Genomic DNA, 18,232 nt, shown 5'->3' with positions numbered 1-18,232 from the left:
GTCTTTGTTGGCAGGCCTCTGGACACACAGTAGGTCAGTCTTTGGTTCAGCTGGGTGCTTTCTCACACTAGCAAGTGCCTACGTGTTGGAGGCAGGACTGTACAGACGCTGCTGTAAGTACACTGCAGGCTTCACTCCCAAGGGGAGATCCCAGAGTCTTAAAGAAACAAAACCATTCAATGTCTGCTTGCTGTTATGGCTTACTCTACACACTAGCCACCCATCAGGCTTTACTGAGAGGGTAAAGTGACACATCTCCATCAGAACGTTTTCGTCTAATCCTTTTTAACCATGAAGCATTTGACAGATTTTCATTTTAATACTGCTGTGTTGATGTAGCACTCGCTCTGTCTTACCATCTGTAGTTAATTGTTTTTTGAGAGGTCTTGAACCCCCTCTCAACCACTTCCCTTAGTTTGTGCGTACATTTTTGTTAGCATTTCTACCGGTCCACTTGGAACAAACTTTTGAGTTACAATCTTTGCAGTTTGGTTTTAATTCTAATCCCTTTTGATGTAGCTGGTTGTTTATCAACAGATAGGAAAGGCCTGTGATACTTTCCGCCTTCAGAACTGGTATTGCCAGTAATGAATCAAATAAATGAAGTCTCCTCTTTGTGGTGATGACTACCTTTAGCTATGACAAATGTCTGTAATATCTGCTGAACGCAGGAGGAGAGTAATAAGTAGTGTGGTGTTGATACTTATTGTGCAGCCAATGCCTCTATAGCTCAGTGAGAGGGGGCTGATGTTGGATGGCCATCTAGGGAGATGAACACAGTAAACACAGCATCCTACTGTGCATTGTGTGCCAGCCACGTGCATGCAGAGGAGTGTTTTATGTAGACGGTGCTTGGTAAAGACAGGGACACATTTCAAAACAACATTTGTTTGGAGGAATAGAAAGACACCATATGAATTTATAAACTAGGGCTAGTTATAGTCAAATCTACAAGTTGGATAAAGTACAAAATGTCTGATTGGTGCATGTGCTTTGTTGATGTCTCTGCCTTTTACACTTGAACATGATGCCTATCTAGATCAAGAAACACCGTAAAGCTATTGTGGCGTTCAAAAAAAAGACGCTTAACTTTTTTTTTTTTTTTTTTTTCACTGTGAAAAAAGACAGAGTGCATATTGTTATTTAGGGAAATGATCTAGCTGAGTGCATTATGCAAGTTTTAGAAAGCCTTATTAGATAGCTTAGTTGGAGTCAAATAGCAGCGAAAAATAACCTTAATCTGTGGTAAATCTGCAGTTCCCCCATCAGCGCTAGAGTGTTTTATTGTCGTTATTTATTTATTTTTGTTTATGGATGGCAAATTTGCAGTGTCACTGCTTCCTTCCTTTCCAACACCCAAAAAGCACACTTTCAAAGTTAGTATCTAGCTGGTGAACATAGTAGAGCTCCAGTGTAACTTATACAAGGACAAACGGAGTGAGAAGCAACATGGTTGTTGGGACTGCATTATGTTCAGGTTGCCAGACAGCCAAGTACAAACGAACACTCATATCTATTTGTATGTGTTTGCAGATGTTCACTCTGTTGAAAAAACCCCCAAAAGTCATTTGATGTTATTTGACGTATGTCATTAAATGTTTTGCTTCCAGTGAGGAACAGTATACACTGGTAACTACAAGGGGTGACCATTTTAAGCATAAATACTATCTGATACTCGCTGTGAAATATTTATTTATTTTGTGGTTTTAACAGACTTTTTAATATTGTGCATTTCTCACATTTATGGAGTAATATTTAATATCACCATACCACATATAATTCATCGGTATGATATCTGGTTGTTGAGGCGTTGTTCTGTTTTTGTTGTTTAATGTTGGGTAACAAATCGATTCTTTGTGTGTTACAGAATGTAGTATGGGTGGTAGTTTACATACAAGTGCTGGTAAACTCCAGGATGTAGAGATTGTAGTACAACAAATAGTCTCACAAAATATTTGATCTTTTAAAGAACTTGTCTGTTTGAAAATGACCATACCTAGCATGCTCTGTGAAAGTCCAAATATAGCATGACCGATTATATACCTTACTCCTTTTTTTTTTTTTTTTTTTTTTTTTCTTCTCTTCTTTCTTTTCAAATCCAAATTTGAAATCATGTTTGGTGAACAGATGATTGTCTCCGGTTGACTTTATGTTCTGTGGCTGAGTCACCGGTGCAGAGGCATATGAGTGAGGCGGTGTATCTGAGTGAAGCCAGTTACAGTGCTGGGTCAGTCGTGATGGAAATCTGAGGGGTTGCATCCAACTCTCTTGTCTGCCTCCCACTGAATCATGATAAGCAGCTCTCATTGCGGTCTAGTTCAGCAGCTTACACCAGCTCGCCATGAGGCAGTTGTCGAAAAACTTTGAAGGATCAAAAGCTCTATCAGCATGTTTGTCAGGAATTCAAGTGACATCTTGACGCTTTGGCTCTCTAGAGTGCATGCTGGGCAGACTGAGTGAAAAGATCCTTGGATGTCAACAGTATGTAAAAGCCTACCTTTAGTCAGCTAGCTAATCCTCTAATGAATCGGTAGCCGGCAGCAACACAGTGCATTCATGCAGACACAGATTTGATGTTTGTCAAGATTTTGTCACAGGCATAAAAGCTGCACAAGAATGTCTGTGTCTTAAATGTTGGTGTTTTTTTATAGAAGTACATAAAACACTGACACTGCAAAATCGTGACAGCATAAAAAATAGGTTTGAATATGGTGTATGGGCGTGTGTGCCTGTGGAGCAGTGAGTGCTGTGTAATTGTAGCTTCTAAGTGCACATCCTGATTCAAACCAAAGCACTAGTCACATTTTCCATTCAGCTGTTTCAGGAGTTACACTCGAGAGTCCATCACCAAATTACATGCAATGTTCAATCATCACCAGTTTCTCACATTTTGCTCCCTATTGGTCACTGCCGTGAATGCATTCTTCACCGCTCTGCCTTGACTTTCTTTACAGGATTGTAATTGAGGTGGTAAACAAGAGCCAAAATAACCAAACCAGAATCAGATGATGGTCATTTGAAAAGACCTAGAGCCAGATTGACCTCAGGTCGGTCTATTTCTGAGAGTTTGCTTTGCAAGAGAAGGGGGGGAAAAGCTCGAGTTCAGAGTTAAAGCTGCTTGATGCCATGTAGGAAAATTGAGATATGCTCCTGTATTGCTGGGGCTTAACAGGATCTAGGGCAGATGATTAGGAAAGGGACACTGAGTCATTTTTTTGTAATGTTGACTGTAGTTAAGCTTGTTAGCTTTGAAATGAAACTACAGGCTCTTTAAATCTGTCGAAAAATTTCTTCATATCAGGGAATTAAAATATAGTAAGTGTAAATAAAATACAGTAAGGACTGCTGATTGTTTTCTGTTTTGCATTGCACTGTGACTGACACCAATCCTCTGTGTGTGTGTGTGTGTGTGTGTGCGTGTGTGCGTACCTTTCAATTTAAGATGTTATAAACAATGATCAGCTGAAATTCTAGCTAGGCTTTATTTACACAAATTGTGGCTACAGTTTCAGAGTTAAACAAACAAGGCTATGCAATTCAGTGTATCAAACTTTGGCCATGACTTGCTCCCGTAAAAGACAAAGCAGACTTCCTATTAAGGTTCATGTCAGTGGAACAACCCATGACTGTGTAGATCACTGCGTAATATGTTTTTCCTGCTCTGTCTGTAGCGGCTGACTTCGACATGTTTTAAATGCGCAAAGAATTGTCAGAAGCTATAAGCCATAACTGTAATATAAAATTAGGGAAAGTAGTTTATGATTGCAGTAAATGGCATCTTATAACCACCTCAGAGCCTGATAATAATAGATATTGAACACTAATTCCTGCTGAAGTCATCTTGAGTCTAGATAATAACATAACATGGTTGTGTTTCTCAATTCATTCAGCTGTGCCACACCTGTCACAGAGCCACTCCTTAACACAGGCAGTAATTCACAGTTGGAATATAGTGTACACGGGTCAGAGGCCACCACTCCTTTACTTTACTCGTGTGCATAAGTAAGTGTTTCTTGACCTTGTCCGTAATGTTCTTCTTCACCTCTTACATTTAAAAAAAGGAAAAAGATTCTTTAGGATGAAATGGATGTCTAAATCTGGCTGATCCCAGCACTTCCTGATTGCCGCACTGGGTTTTGGGGAAACAGCTGATGATTCCATCTGGGCATGGTAAATCTGAGCTGAAACAGGAGAAGAGCTGGGCACCGGCCAGCTGCTGCCCTCGAACGCCGCTGACTTCTTAAAAACACCTTCTAACCTCTAGTTTTAATTGAGAGAATCTGAGCACACCTCAGCCATCTCCATTTGTCTGAGGCTTACGCTGACCCATCAGCACGAGTAAAGCGAATGTGATGGCTTCCAAGTAAAGATGCACTCTGTTGACATTTGTGTTGCTCTGTCTAAGATGAGATGAGTCACATTGTCAGTTTCATATTTTGAAATGGTTTACTGGGAGCCAAGCAAAGGTCAGCATCTATTCTGAGGCTTATGCATAATGCTGGGTCTGTTCCCTGGACATAGGCATACATATGCAATGTCACCAGGGCCGAACAACAGATATTTATTTATGAATTACATTACATCCGTGCAGCTGTTACTTCATCAGCCAATTTTAAGTGTATGCTCTTGTTCAAGGGGGTCAAGAGGCAATCTCTTTTATTTAATTATTATGACATGATCTGTCTTTGCAGCTGAATATGTCAGCTCTAGAAATAATTGTTTAACTGGTCTTCAAAATTAGTGTGGTTACAAATATTTATTTTAGATCTAAATTTATTTTAAGTTGATGCTACATGTGCAACCAAAAAAAAACTTGATTTTTTCAGCTATAATTTTATTTTTTCTGCTGTAATCTGGTGGTTGTTACTTTACCCAATCCCTGAGGCCAGAACTGATGTTTCTCGGCTGTGTGGAAATGGAGATCAGATTTAGCCCAGATGACATCATATGCAGTTGGTTAATCCCAGGAAAAGGACTTTGTGTGGTGCTGATGGTCTGCTCTGTCTACACAAGTCTTTGGAGGCCATGAAAAGTTATAATGCAGAAACCAGCAACCAATCGCTGATGACATAATCGTATATTTGTACAAGCTTCAAGTGTTTTACTCTTAAGGGTCATCCTTCAAATGGCATGTAACATTTAAACTCTGTGCCATTCGCAGGCTGTAGCTGCAGGATTTGAGGCTCTAAGGGATGTTTTTGTGCTAATATCAACAAGTCTGTAACCTTTTTAGTGTTGAGCTGCAGCTAGTAGTCATTTATAGCTGTTTCAGTTCCCATCTTGCCCATTATAGGGTGTCTTCAGTAGTTAGACTGAAGACACCCTATAATGAAGCTGCTGCAGTGTTGTGTCTGAATGGCTGTCATGCTTTTGGAAAATCTACTCCTGCTTTCTTGCTTGTGAAGTTGTTTATAAGGATTTGTTTTGTCAGTGGGAGATAAAGCTGTCAGAATCTACAGCTCTGGGTTAGTTTCCTTTCTTTATTTAGTGTTTGGTATCATAAATTTAAAAACGTAGATGTCAGCAGCAAACTGTTGTGTGGCCTTTTTGACACACACACACATAGAGTACACCAGTCAGCCAGGAGAACTACAATCAGGGAAAGACAAATGAAACAACACTGCTAACACCTTTAGGGTGCTTCCAGTATGCTGTGATTATTAATTTAATGTGGTCCACTGATGGACAGTTGTTGAGTTGGCAGCTGGATCAATGGTGCCAAGGCTCCCTGATGTGTGTGGGGAGGAAAGGCCTGGCCCATGTGTTCTGATCCCACAGAGCTGGCCATTGATTAATCAGAAGCTCAGGGTTCAGTTTCCTGGGGTTCAACTAGGCCAAGGTCCTGAAGCACTTTGAGTGGCCAGTAAGAATAAGAGACTTAAAATGACTGTTTCTGTATATTTAGTCTTTCTTTCTAACTGTAGGAATGTGCCTGATAAAGCCCTGTATTTTGTTACTCCACTAAAGATAGCATAGCTCCTTTGTGCCCTTTTAACCACACAAAATGTCCCCATCACCTGACCATTAACCCATCAGAAAGAATATAGAGCCGAAAACTGCTGCTGGTCTGACAGGCATATATTGATGTGAACTTTTGTTATTTTGCTAGATTTGGAATATGAATTGTGGTCCGAGCTGTCGCAGAATCTGTATGCCACGTGAGTCCAGTGAACCTGAAGGGCTGTTTGGGGGCTCTGTCTTTAAATGCTGGTGTCACTTCTAATGTGGGTTCCTCGGTCCTCATATGTGATATAGATGGAGTGTGTGCGGGGGTGTCTGTGCGGGGGTGTCTGTGCGGGGGTGTCTGTGCGGGGGTGTCGATGCAGGAGGGTGGGTGGGGTGAAGGACCCCCCTTTTTTTTTTTTTTTTTTTTTTCCTGATCTGTGGATCAGCTGAGTATACATTTAAGACAATGAAACCCTACTGTTGTATTCCTTCCGCCATAGTGCTTTTGCCCTGCCCAGTCACGCTACAGGGTAGCTCCCATTCTGAGCATGCACAGTAAGTCCAGGAAGCAGATTAAAGAAAAAATCTGATATGTGGAGGAAGCTGAGAAGAATCCTTGTCATATACAGAAATGTTACATCAGACATTTGTAGCTCGGCCCTGGTCATTCACACAACCATAGCTTAGCCCATCTGCTGGGAATAGAGATGACTCTTAAGTACGTAAAGCTGCTATAAGCCTCTGTTTCCTATTGTAAGCTGTTTTAAAGGGTCCTGCGGGTTGGTGCCATCTGTTTTTGCCCCTTATTTATATATTTAATATATTCTCTCCCTCTCCTCCCTGGCATGGCCTGACATGTGTGAGAGACCCGCTCCACCTCCCAGAGCAGTCACATGTCTTCTCCCTCAGGCTTCCACTCCTTTTTATTGCCTCCTCAGATTCTACTCTCTGGCGTGTACACTAGCTCTGTGCTTTTCTGTACATTTTTTTTCTTTGAAGAATTGCAGAAAAATATGTATATGCTGACTCTGAGATCACCCAAAGGCTTATCCCATCATCATATGTTCTAGAAAACTATGCGTATTGTTATATCAGCTAACGTTTATTACATTTTTGAAGTTTGTTAAAGATTTTTATTATGCTTATGTGGCTAATTATCTGACAGCTGTTTTCTTTCTTTTTGCTTTCAAACCAAAACCTGACTGTTCATTCTTTATGTTCGTGTTTGTTACTGGCATGAACTGAGATAATGAATTAGCATAATGAGCAAGCTCATTACACCCAATTGTATTTTTTAAAAGAAGAGTTTTCCATGTGCTTATTAATATACTATGTTTACATTTGTACACTGTGCAAATGTCTTGAGCCACCCCTCATTTCTTTATATTTTGCTTCTAAGGAGCCAGGGTTGCTTAAAGGTGGTCTTCAGTCTTTCTGGAGGCCTTTCAAAGTTTTTTCCAAGGACACTGAATGATTGTTTGTATCTGAGGAATATTTCTTTCTTTCTTTTTTTGTTAAATTACTTAACACTGATCTATGAATAACTGGACACTTTGTTACTACAAGCCTGTCACAGCAACACATAGTTGTTCCTATTTATTTAGTTGAATCTACAAAAATGCCAAAGATGGTGGAGTTTGACAGGCACAATCCAGCGGTTTTTCACCAGCAAGGTGATGGATACACAAAGACCTGTTAGCCGTAAACTTGGCATATCACACCATCATGTGTAATGGGTTCTCAATAATTTTGATGAAACTCGACAAGTGAAGGACAAAAGAACTGCCAGGCTTAAAAGAACTACCGTAGAGTTGCAGTATAAGTCATGTCTCTAGGAAAGACTGACACAGGATCTGGCCCTGTTGATCCATTTACTGTTCACTGAAACCTCATCAGAAATGACTGAAGAAAATCAATGGACACAGATTTATGGAGTGATGGATCCAGATCTGAAATATTTTTAATAAAATCAACATCATTATGTGCAGAGTAGTGTTGGATCATGTTGACAAAGAGCAAAAGGCAGACAATTCAATGTCCTTCAAGAAGCCTTCATATGTATTAGTAAAGACTGCTTAAATGCTAGCTTTCTCAGCTGTTTGCAGAAGTTGCACACTACAAAACACATAACATAACATTACCAAATAAATCCAGTGGATCAGAGAAGGAAAAAGCCAATCAGCTGTATGACACTGATCACAGCTGTTTTTGTTTTCCCCACAATTAGGCACCTTGATTAAACCAGGGCCTATGTGGGTGGCATTTTAGCACACAGGCAACACTATAGCAAGGTTGGTCAATGCTCTTATGTTTTGTTTTGTTTTTTTTTAAAACCACCTCCGCTAAACCGTCTTCTGAAAGCACCTTAAACAAAAGCCACAGGATGTATTTATAGCCCTGACAGCCATTTATCATAAAAGGATGTAAAGTCCCTTACCGTGTTCAACATGGCTCATACTTTGTGTTCACACTCCTACGTCCTTGCAGGGCACCAGAAGTAGACGATGCTCCTGATTTGATAAAGGCCTAATGGAGTGAATGTGGGAGCTTAACAGCCTTTCAGCTTTCAGTTTATATAATTTAAAATAGAAGTGCTTTGGAATTAGATGCCCATGGGAAACAACTTGATCAAAGTGAAGTTGCTGGGCTCAATAAAGTTTAGGGAATTTTCATATTTTTGTATGTAGAGTAGCTGACTTAACACACAGAAAGCTACAAAACTTTAGGCATGTAAAGCCAGTACACCAAGCACTAAAACTTGGGTTTTAGCAAAGGCTGTGGCACAGCTATTGAAGATTAAGGAGAGGAATTAAGTTGGGTGTGTGTTTGTTCTATCCCCTTCACGTTTGTCTATAATGCCCTTGTCATCATGAGAGTGGGGTTAATCAGATTACATTTTAGGTTGCAAAGCTGGAGCTTGCGATATAATGAACATTATGTCCTGGCAGGTTGATTATCAGCCATGTCATCACAAAAGCCTGTTGTACACCAGCTGGAACTGCTCTTTATCCTCTCACGTCCCTCAAGTGTGACCTGAAACTTAATTAAAGTTCTGTTCGGCATTAAAATAAGTAAAACGTGGTACTATAGGTATTTAAGTTAATTGCAAGGCAGTGCAATCATAAAAATTTACGCGAGGTTGTTCCTCACAAACGTTGCTCCCTTGGGGTAAAATTCGCACTTTTATGGTGTAGAGAGTTTAAAACGTCCTTTCACGGTGTGGAAACTGGAATTGTTTTACATTTATCTCATTCACAGGAAAACTTTTTCTTTGTCAAAAAAAAAGCAACTTTTGATGCAGTAGGCACGCATATGTACACAAACTGATTTGTGAACACTCTCCTTCCTTTCTTCTCTTTTAGGAACCTATAAAATCCAGGGCGCCGCAGCTCCATTTGGAGTATAGATTTTACAAACAGTTGGGGAATTCAGGTAAGAGACTTGACTTTGTATTTTCTTTTTCTTTATTTAGTTTTTCCCTCTAATAGACAGCGCAGGCGGGAGTTGAATGTGAAGGGACGTTTTCACACTATATTTACCTGTGCTGCAAGTGAAACCTTACGCAGAAAGACAATCATGAGCACCTGTGAAGATGGGTGATTAATTGAATTTCATTGTTAGTTAGGATTTTGGTCACTGCGGGTTATGAAACAATGCTCTTGTTTTATAAATCCAGTGCACCCATTTTTCTTTAGTGATTTACTTTCACCACCTGCTACTAAGGACACTCGCTGCAAGTCGAGATATTGGAAGTGTAAACAAGATACAGCTTCTACCTTTGCTCGCTTCTTCCTTAGGAAATAGAACTCGTGTCATGGTGTCATAACTATGAACCTGCAGTGGCTCTTCCAAGGCTTGTGAGGTCTGGGCCTCTTCTTGCTCTAGTTTGCAGCTGCAGGCTTCGTGGCGGTGACTGGTGGTTGCACCTGCATGATGGGCTTCACCATCAGCTCTCACCCTCTAACCCCGCCTGGTTAAATTTTCTTCTTTTGAGTTCTCTTCTCCTCCGTCTTTGTCATCCTACATATGTGGCTGGTCTCTAGCTACATTCATAAATGTGTAATGGTGATGTCTCAGCCACTGTATTCAGGATGTTGGGCAACACTGTGGCTTCTGCAATCCAGCGCTCGCTCCTATGTATTTTGAATGGACTAGTTCAAATATTATGAGAATGCATCAATTTGTTGGAAGACCTAATTACACACCAATCAATGTATATTTATAAGTGCAACATTTTTTCAGTTAAACTCAAAAAGACCGACTGTACCCATTTAAACGAAGCTTACTTGGTCGTTTGTGTGTGCTATTCTAAATCTACTCCAAGTGCTCCTGTTGTTGCAGTGATTCTTGTCTGTCTGTCAAGTAAAGTGCATGTGTCCTGGTCTAATTTAGTGACACGTGCCTGTTTCTTGGCTCCTTGCGCCTGAGCAAAAACCCTCCACTGTTGATACAGAGGTGGGGCATTAGGGCAGTCCTTGGCTATTTATAGCTGGCCCTCTACAAGCATTTGGGCCATTATGGTGTCTGCTTGGATAGCTTCCCTAGTCTCCCTAGTCACAATATCCTCTGCCTCTCTGTGTGCTGCCTGTACACTGTAGGGAAACGCTCCAAGGTGTGTTGACAGGGTGTGGCTTGTTTGTCTGGATGGCGCTCTTTGGTGTAATCTCTTCATTTGAGTCGCACTGCGTTGGATTAGCTTACAAGTCGACATTTACATTTAGCCAACCATAACTGTACCTGTCATCTCCTGTGCCACTTTCCTTTATTATAGCAGAGGATTCCTGCAGTACAAGCCTGTTTCCCTTGCATTCTTCCTTTCAGTGAGACCACTATTGGTCTTTAGCTTTATTTTTACCATCTTAGGTCATCTTAGGAGATGTTTGTATGTTTTCAGTCAGAACATGTCACTAAAGTTTACTACTACAAACTAAAATGTATAGCTGCCATTTCACAACCTTTGCCATGATTTTTGTTTCAGATATGTTGTAAATCACCTTCCCAGCTCTGAATTTTCATGCTAAAATATGTGGAGACATTTTAAAAGTGTGACTTAAAAATACACTGAACATATATATAGTTTTACAGCAAAACAAGAGCTTGCCCTATATCAGACAGAAGTTTCATTTTCTTGCACCTGCTTAACTCTGATATTGTCTTTACTCAAACTGATATTGGGCGAAGACACACAATTGTCCCTATCCACTTGAATTCAGCACCGATACTAAGTGTGGAGTTAAGTGATGCAAAAACATATCCTCTCCATTCCTGTGTTTGTTGTTCAGTAGCCATCCCTCAGGGGTGCTAAAAACAACCAAGTGATCATTGGCCTTTTAAAGTATCCCTGATGTGGCTCACAGCCATTAATCCCACACATGGCACTGTTGGGCTGTTTTAGTCCTCCCCTGTCACTCACCGGGACAACAAGCCAAAGAAGCCCAGAGTATCACACCGCTTTGGCTTGCCTTTTTCCCAACTGCTGGAACCACACACGCACCTGGGTGTGCACAATAATGGTATGCGTCATGAGACCAAGCAATCTTCCTTCCACTTCCTGTCCAGTTTTGATTCACACATGCCCATTGTGAGCATGGGGCGTTGGACAGGGTCAGCGTGGACGCTGAGTGACTGCAGACCTCCATATGCAGCAAACTGTGATGTACTTTGTGTTTGGATAGCTTTCACTGAGTAAAATTAGGGTTCTCAGCAGTTTTTACTGCAGTAGCACTGCCGTAACAACCCCACAGGCCAGCTTTCCCTGAACTCCTACACTTTTTGTTTTTTCTTCCACCACATTATCCTTTAAACACTGACTGCCTAATAGTCAGGTGCCAGTGTAATTGGATAATCAAGGTTGTTCACTTGAACTGTCGGTGGTTTAATTTGTTTTAGGTTGAAGTATATTATGTTCCTGTTCTAAACAGGTTCAATAATAGTGATTTGCACCGACCCATGCCAGATATCTTTTGTCTTAATCTTTTGAAAATGGAAGCATACACACATGAATAATTTCTGTGGCAAGGCTCATTTATTTTAAATAAAGGAAGCAATCTGGCTGCTTTCTGACATTAAGAGATGTTCACATTCAACAGGTGGCTACATAATATTGTCCAGTTTTGCAAACTGTGTGTAAATCAAGGAAAGTAATGAGGAATATCTGACTCTATCTCACTGTGATTCATTCTTTTGCTACTTGCATAACACTTTAGAGCTGACAGTATTAGAGCTCAGCAGAGAGGCCTCATCTCCAGCTGATGACTGGCCACTACATGGTGATATGTCAGGAAGGCTCACTTGACCGTCTAGCATGGGAGGAATCAAGGCGATAGATTAAATCTACTTATGTTGTCAACTTGGCTTAATGGGGACATGTGACCCTGTTAGTCCTGCCCAACCGGAGAGCCTCAAATATGTCACAGCACGGACTACTCGGTGCTTAACGCCTAGGAGGAGCTTATCTGCACACTATTAATTCTCTCTTGTCCTGAACAGATCCCCGCTGTTGGGAATCCTGTCTCCCACTTTGCAGATTTTTTTTGAAAATTTAAAATGGATCTGTTATTGCAGTTGCTTCTGCTACCAGTAGCAAAGCAAGTCATTGACATATCCTTGTAGAAGAAGTCTAATGCTAGCAATCGTTCACTTTACCACCGTCAGGGGACTGGCTTCAGTTCCATCTTCCAGTTTATAGAGAGTAGGTATCATTTAATGGCATTTCATAGGCGGTGTAGCTCTTCGAGTCATCTCATCACGCCTGCATGGATGTTATGTAATTAGGGTCATTTGTATGGAGGTCTCTTGTCGAATATTGCGGCTGTTAATATTCAGAATCATGAAGGCTTTCAGTGGCATGATGCGGCATGTTGGTGACACAGGATCTCTGTTGATAGTGTTTTCTGCAAATCATTGAGGCTCATCCACCCACCTGCTGTCACCCTGGAAAATCATGTGCTTTTATATATTTACTGCTGCTGGTATTATTCAAAGTTGGACTGATAAGATTATTTTAACAACTGTGTCCTTAAGCTGTGGTGTCATCGGGCCACACATGCTTCTGCAGAGGTTAAAATCTAAAGTTATCAGATAGAATTAATGATTAACTTACGTAAACTCAACAAAAGTATTGCTGTTTGATCCTCACGCTGCTGGTTTTTAACCTGACTGCATCTTTGGAGATTGTTGTGCTTTAAAGCTGTGTTGCATTTTTAGCTCCCGGCTCAGTCTTTCAAAGCTCGAACGCTGATCATATTTCAACTTTGTAAGAACCTCTTCAGAGCAGCGGACCTAATGGAAGTCTCTACTTCTCCTGCTCTCTCCTCAATATACTCGACTCTATAATCTAAATCTTTAATATGGATTCCTTCTCCTCTACCCTCCTCTTTGACGCTGCCCCGTCTCCCCCAGCCTTCTCCTCTTTGGCCCTTAAGTCTGACATTTTATTGTAGGCCAACATTGTGTTCGACTAGCATGATGCCGCCTTCCCTCTTGCTGTGTCGCCTGAGAAGGACTGCCTGCACATACAATTGGGTGAATTGTCTGAAATTGTCAAGACAGCAAGGGTCAGAGCGCCACTGACACAGGCTTGCAGTGAAAGCCAGAGCTTTTCCCACAATGCTGAACACACAGTTTATATTTTTGTACGACTTTATGTTACAGTTAGAATTACAGCCATTTATCCTAGCAGGGGCGTTTCAGTTTGCTTTGTGTGTTATTGAAGGATCCCTGTTTTGTCGTTATGCTTGAGACAACATCCTCTTTTGCACAGCTATTGTTATATCATGGTCTATATTACATTTTTGACAAAAATCACCTCATTTACTCCCAGCTTGTGCCACCAGTCATTTTTAGACTAGTGCTCACAGCTGCTCTGTGTACAAGCTTTGCTCACCAGCAGAAGATTATAATACACGCTGCACTCTCCTCTCGTGATGAGTTGAATGCCCTCTAGATTTGGGCCAAGCTTTGACGAGCCAGCCTCCGAGTGATCTCTCATCACTGCCTCATCTGTCGGATTAGACCACAGACATGCATTTAATTGGTGATTCCAAACTGGCTGTTGGTTTGGATACATGCAAAGAATAGAGTCCTTGATGTTTATGTTTCAAGTTTAGATTTAAAAAAAAAAAAAGAGTCAATGTAGCTTTTAGTGTAAAATGTTTTTAGTGGTCAGCAAGAGTATAATGGTGCTCTATAAATGTCAATACAGTCCATTCCATCACCAGTGAAATCCTAGAGGCTAAAGTGCAGACGGACGTGCTTGTTTGTGTGTATGCGTGTGCATGGATGCACTGGGGTCCTGTTGCAATGTTAAACTACCATTAAGGCAATGCAGAGTTGTGCCCACTCTAAGCATGTTCCTGGCAACTGATTTACTAGCTGTTATTTAAATGAGAGAGAAATACGTGACTAGTCCTAAAGTCAGATCCCTAGCTCTTTAAACAACTCTTTCGTCTCCGTCTCACTATAATTCCTTCTTAGATTTGTATGTTAGAGCTTGATCATTCTTTTAGTATTTTACTCTTTCTATTTTATTTTTATGTAAATCTGGTGGTAGGAGCACTGTTGTGGTTTAAAGGCATATTTTAATGGATGGATCCTCAGCTCTGTTCAGCAACGTTCACCACATTCAAAGTGATTGAGAAACGACAGCATTAAACCCTGAAACACACACGTGCGGCTCTGTACCTCGGTCTTGTGCACAGCTTTGCAGACCATCGCCTACATTTTGTAGCTGTTTACCACCCCGTCAGACATGTGTCAAACAATCATTCTGGGGGTGGCTCTTCCACACTGCAGAGAGTACTGTACTTATAACCTATAAGAGAACTGATATCTTTGTTTATTTTCCATTTGGTGATCTCTGCTGTCACTTCCTTTCCTTTTCAGCAAATCAGCATTTAATCTATGCACAGCATCGTCCCTGTAGGTTTTTAGAAGTCTGGACACAAGCACGTTTGTGTAGGTCGCATACCCATGATCTTTCTCTCTGTGTAGCCAAATAGTTATGCAAATGGACACAAATTTGGTACCATGAATTCAGCATTAAGCTGCAGACTTTCTAGCTTTGGCTCAAAAGCCCTGCTCATGACAAAAAAAATGTTATAAGACTGAAAGAAGAAAAAAAAAAACATCTGTCCAGATAAGCAAGTCTGTTCTTCTTGTGCTTTTGTAATAAATAAATAAACAAATAGGAAAATTAGTATATTGTTAACCCAAATTTTAGCCCACACAAAGAATCTCTGAGAATTAATGAAGCCTAACTTTCAATCACTCAAACAAATTTTTCATCTCAGCAATGCAAGTAAAGACTTGTAATTTGGCATCTTAATCAAAAAACATGTACTTAACAATTTTTTTTGTACTTTTCACAAATAAGAACAATAATTATATTTAGGATTAAAAATATAATTTTGGTGAAAGAGCTTGTGCATGATGGTGGATTAACCATTATAAGGAAATGATAAATCTGGATCCTCCCTGATCTCAGTAGTTGTTGTCGTTGTCGTCGTTGTCGTCAGAATAAAGCGTATGGAAACCACAGCCTCGGGTCAAAAAACTTTACTGTGTAACATCTGCACAAACTGTAGTTGATTTTAAGAGATTTGAATCTTCCCTGGTGATTTTCAGATGCACTCGTGATTTTGAAAAATTAAGCAAGAGTTTACTGCGTTCCTGATGATTCCATATCGGGGGAGGGGGTGTGTGTTTTCGTAACATTTTTGCCACGCCCCCAGAAGTTCCACTGACAAAACGCTGATATATTTAAAGAAAGTAAATATATCAGCCGGGTTGATCCTTCCACATTCTTTGGAAGTCGTCCTATACACAGACTGTGATGGGTGTGGCAGTTTCTGGTAACAAAGGCTTTGTACAGTTGTTGGTTGGGCGCTGCTCACATTCACTGACACCTTTCCCTTTATTCCTGCTTCAGAGGACAAAGAAAGCACTAAGCCACTCCTGTTTCTGAAAAACCTGTTGAGGAAATAAGAGTTTGTCATTCCTCTCACTCTTTCTTATCAACAAACCAGCGCCATAATTCAGCACACGAAGCACTTTTAAACTTAATTTATGTTAACACTTAAAACAACTTGTACATCATCATTCATGTTTTCACTGCTGTTGTTACATTTACAGTTGTTGTGACTGACTACAACACCGACAGCATGTAGTACTTTTGACCTAGCAGGAACCACTGGTGTAACAAACTCTGGCTTAGTAACACACTGAAACTAAAAGTCAATCTCAAAAGTGATTATGGAAAGCTGATTATCAATAACTGTGTTGCAGTCAATTAATTTATAAGGCAAAATCTAAAAAGTCTCACTAACTTTGTTATTGTGTCTCCACAGAGGGAATCCCTCAGGTGTACTACTTTGGTCCTTGTGGGAAATACAATGCCATGGTGCTGGAGCTGCTTGGGCCCAGTCTAGAGGACCTGTTTGACCTCTGTGACCGCACCTTCTCTCTCAAGACTGTCCTCATGATAGCCATACAGCTGGTAAGGCCTAAAGTGGGAGAGGAGTGAGCATGTGTTCAGAGGAGCTTGCTTTGGTGACCTCAGGCTTCCCAGAAAGTTATTCATAGTGCAACTGTGAATACAAATGTTGTCGTTAGCGGCTTGTTCCAGAGGGCAGGTTTACTGACCCCTCACCCTGACTCTGAACTTAGTGGGTAAATACCAGAAAGTCCGAATTTTAGTTTAGTAAAGTGTTTGCCTGGAAGATGAGGAAAAAATCATTATCATTGGAGCTAGAAACAGAGTGGAGAAGAGTACAAAGTTCTGCAGTATCTAGTTCCAATTTTACTTTGAGTCTGAATTTGGTGTTAAAATCTTAGTCGATATAAGATGACACTGGTAAGATATTACATCAGCCACAACATGAGAGTATAAGAGAAGCCTGTGCATTTAAAACTTAATCTTTTTTTTTCACTCAAATTTAAAAAAATTGAGTAAAGATACAAGTGCTTGGGTTTAGGATGTTTTTATGTTCTAAACCTTTGCTGAGGTGGACATGCTTGTTCTGCTGTTGCAGTTTTGTCTTTGTTTTGGCTGCCATTAACATTTTAACGGGCAGGCTTTCTTTTTATCGCCTTTTACATAAACTGCTTTGAGTTTTCATGTTTGGAAACTGTTCAGCTTGCAGAGCGATTAAAACTTCAAATGCTAACACGGATCGTTCACCTAGATAACACGGATGGAGTATGTCCACACCAAGAGTCTGATCTACAGAGATGTGAAGCCTGAAAACTTTCTTGTTGGGCGGCCAGGAAGCAAGAGGCAGCACACCATCCACATCATTGACTTTGGTCTGGCCAAAGAATACATAGACCCCGAGACCAAAAAACACATCCCCTATCGGGAGCACAAGAGTCTGACTGGGACGGCACGCTACATGAGCATTAACACACACCTGGGAAAGGGTAAGGAAGTCTCAGGAATAGGCCTTTGATTAGCTGTCTAAATTTGGATATGCAAACTTTATTTGCATGAATATTTAGTTTAATGTGAATGTCCTAACTGGTTTGCTCACAAATGCAGCATTGCAAACAAATGGCATTAACCTGATTTTTACATACTGTTATCTGTTTAGTCACTGGGTGTTACCTGAATGTTGTTGATGTACGAGATAACCAGGGATACTTTAGGATTATTAAATTAATCAGATTTTTCTGATTTCTGGGTTATTTGGAAGCATTTTAACCAGTAACCTCATACACCTGTAGCACAATGCAGGATTATGGGCCCAGCACGGTAACTGTAGGTTTAACCCAGAGTTTTCAGTGTCACAGAGGTGGTCATTTCTACAGAAGAGTTGAAAACAAAAATAGCCATGAAGTCAATAAAAAAAATTGACGATATGTTTGTGCTTTTAGAAAGTTATTAACCTCTGTAAAATCTGCTGCTAGCACTCTTGTCCTTTTTTGGGCACATGCTGCCAGCAATGCCTGTTTTATATAAACGTGCTAATAGATTGGTAAACCCTGGACTGGCTGTTGGTTATCGCATTGATAACAACCTTCATGTGACCGCCTAGCATGATTGCCATTGTTAGTGTACATGAACCCTGATAAGGATAGATCTCAGTGTATTGAACTTGAACATTGATCGGTTTGTTGCCTTAATCAGTAGTTGGCGTAAAAAGCTGAGTCTGTTGCTTGTTCGTGACGCACGATTGGCCATCTTCATTTTAAGGCTCGATGAGGCGTTTTTAAGACGGGAACAGTGGACTCGTGCTTTGTTTCTTTGAAGCCAGTGTTAGTCTTACCAGCTGGTTATAAAATGAATTTG

The 18,232-nt window shown here is 40.6% G+C and overlaps 1 protein-coding gene across 7 annotated transcripts in view; it reads left to right on the top strand.

Annotated features, from left to right (window-relative positions):
* csnk1g2b (casein kinase 1, gamma 2b) overlaps positions 1-18,232 on the top strand; it is a 34,117-nt gene that overhangs the window by 6,571 nt on the left and 9,314 nt on the right. For all 7 annotated transcript variants that reach the window (XM_031758624.2, XM_031758619.2, XM_031758627.2 and 4 more), the window contains exons 3-5: positions 9,309-9,378; positions 16,293-16,441; positions 17,130-17,364. In XM_031758624.2, coding sequence (XP_031614484.1) covers positions 9,309-9,378; positions 16,293-16,441; positions 17,130-17,364 — 454 coding nt within the window. The remainder of the gene's footprint in view (positions 1-9,308; positions 9,379-16,292; positions 16,442-17,129; positions 17,365-18,232) is intronic.

The sequence above is a fragment of the Oreochromis aureus genome, linkage group 17 (assembly GCF_013358895.1).
Source record: "Oreochromis aureus strain Israel breed Guangdong linkage group 17, ZZ_aureus, whole genome shotgun sequence".
Lineage (NCBI taxonomy): Eukaryota > Metazoa > Chordata > Actinopteri > Cichliformes > Cichlidae > Oreochromis > Oreochromis aureus.
The sequence above is the reverse complement of the archived record's forward strand: the minus strand, read 5'-3'. Positions and strand labels throughout refer to the sequence as shown.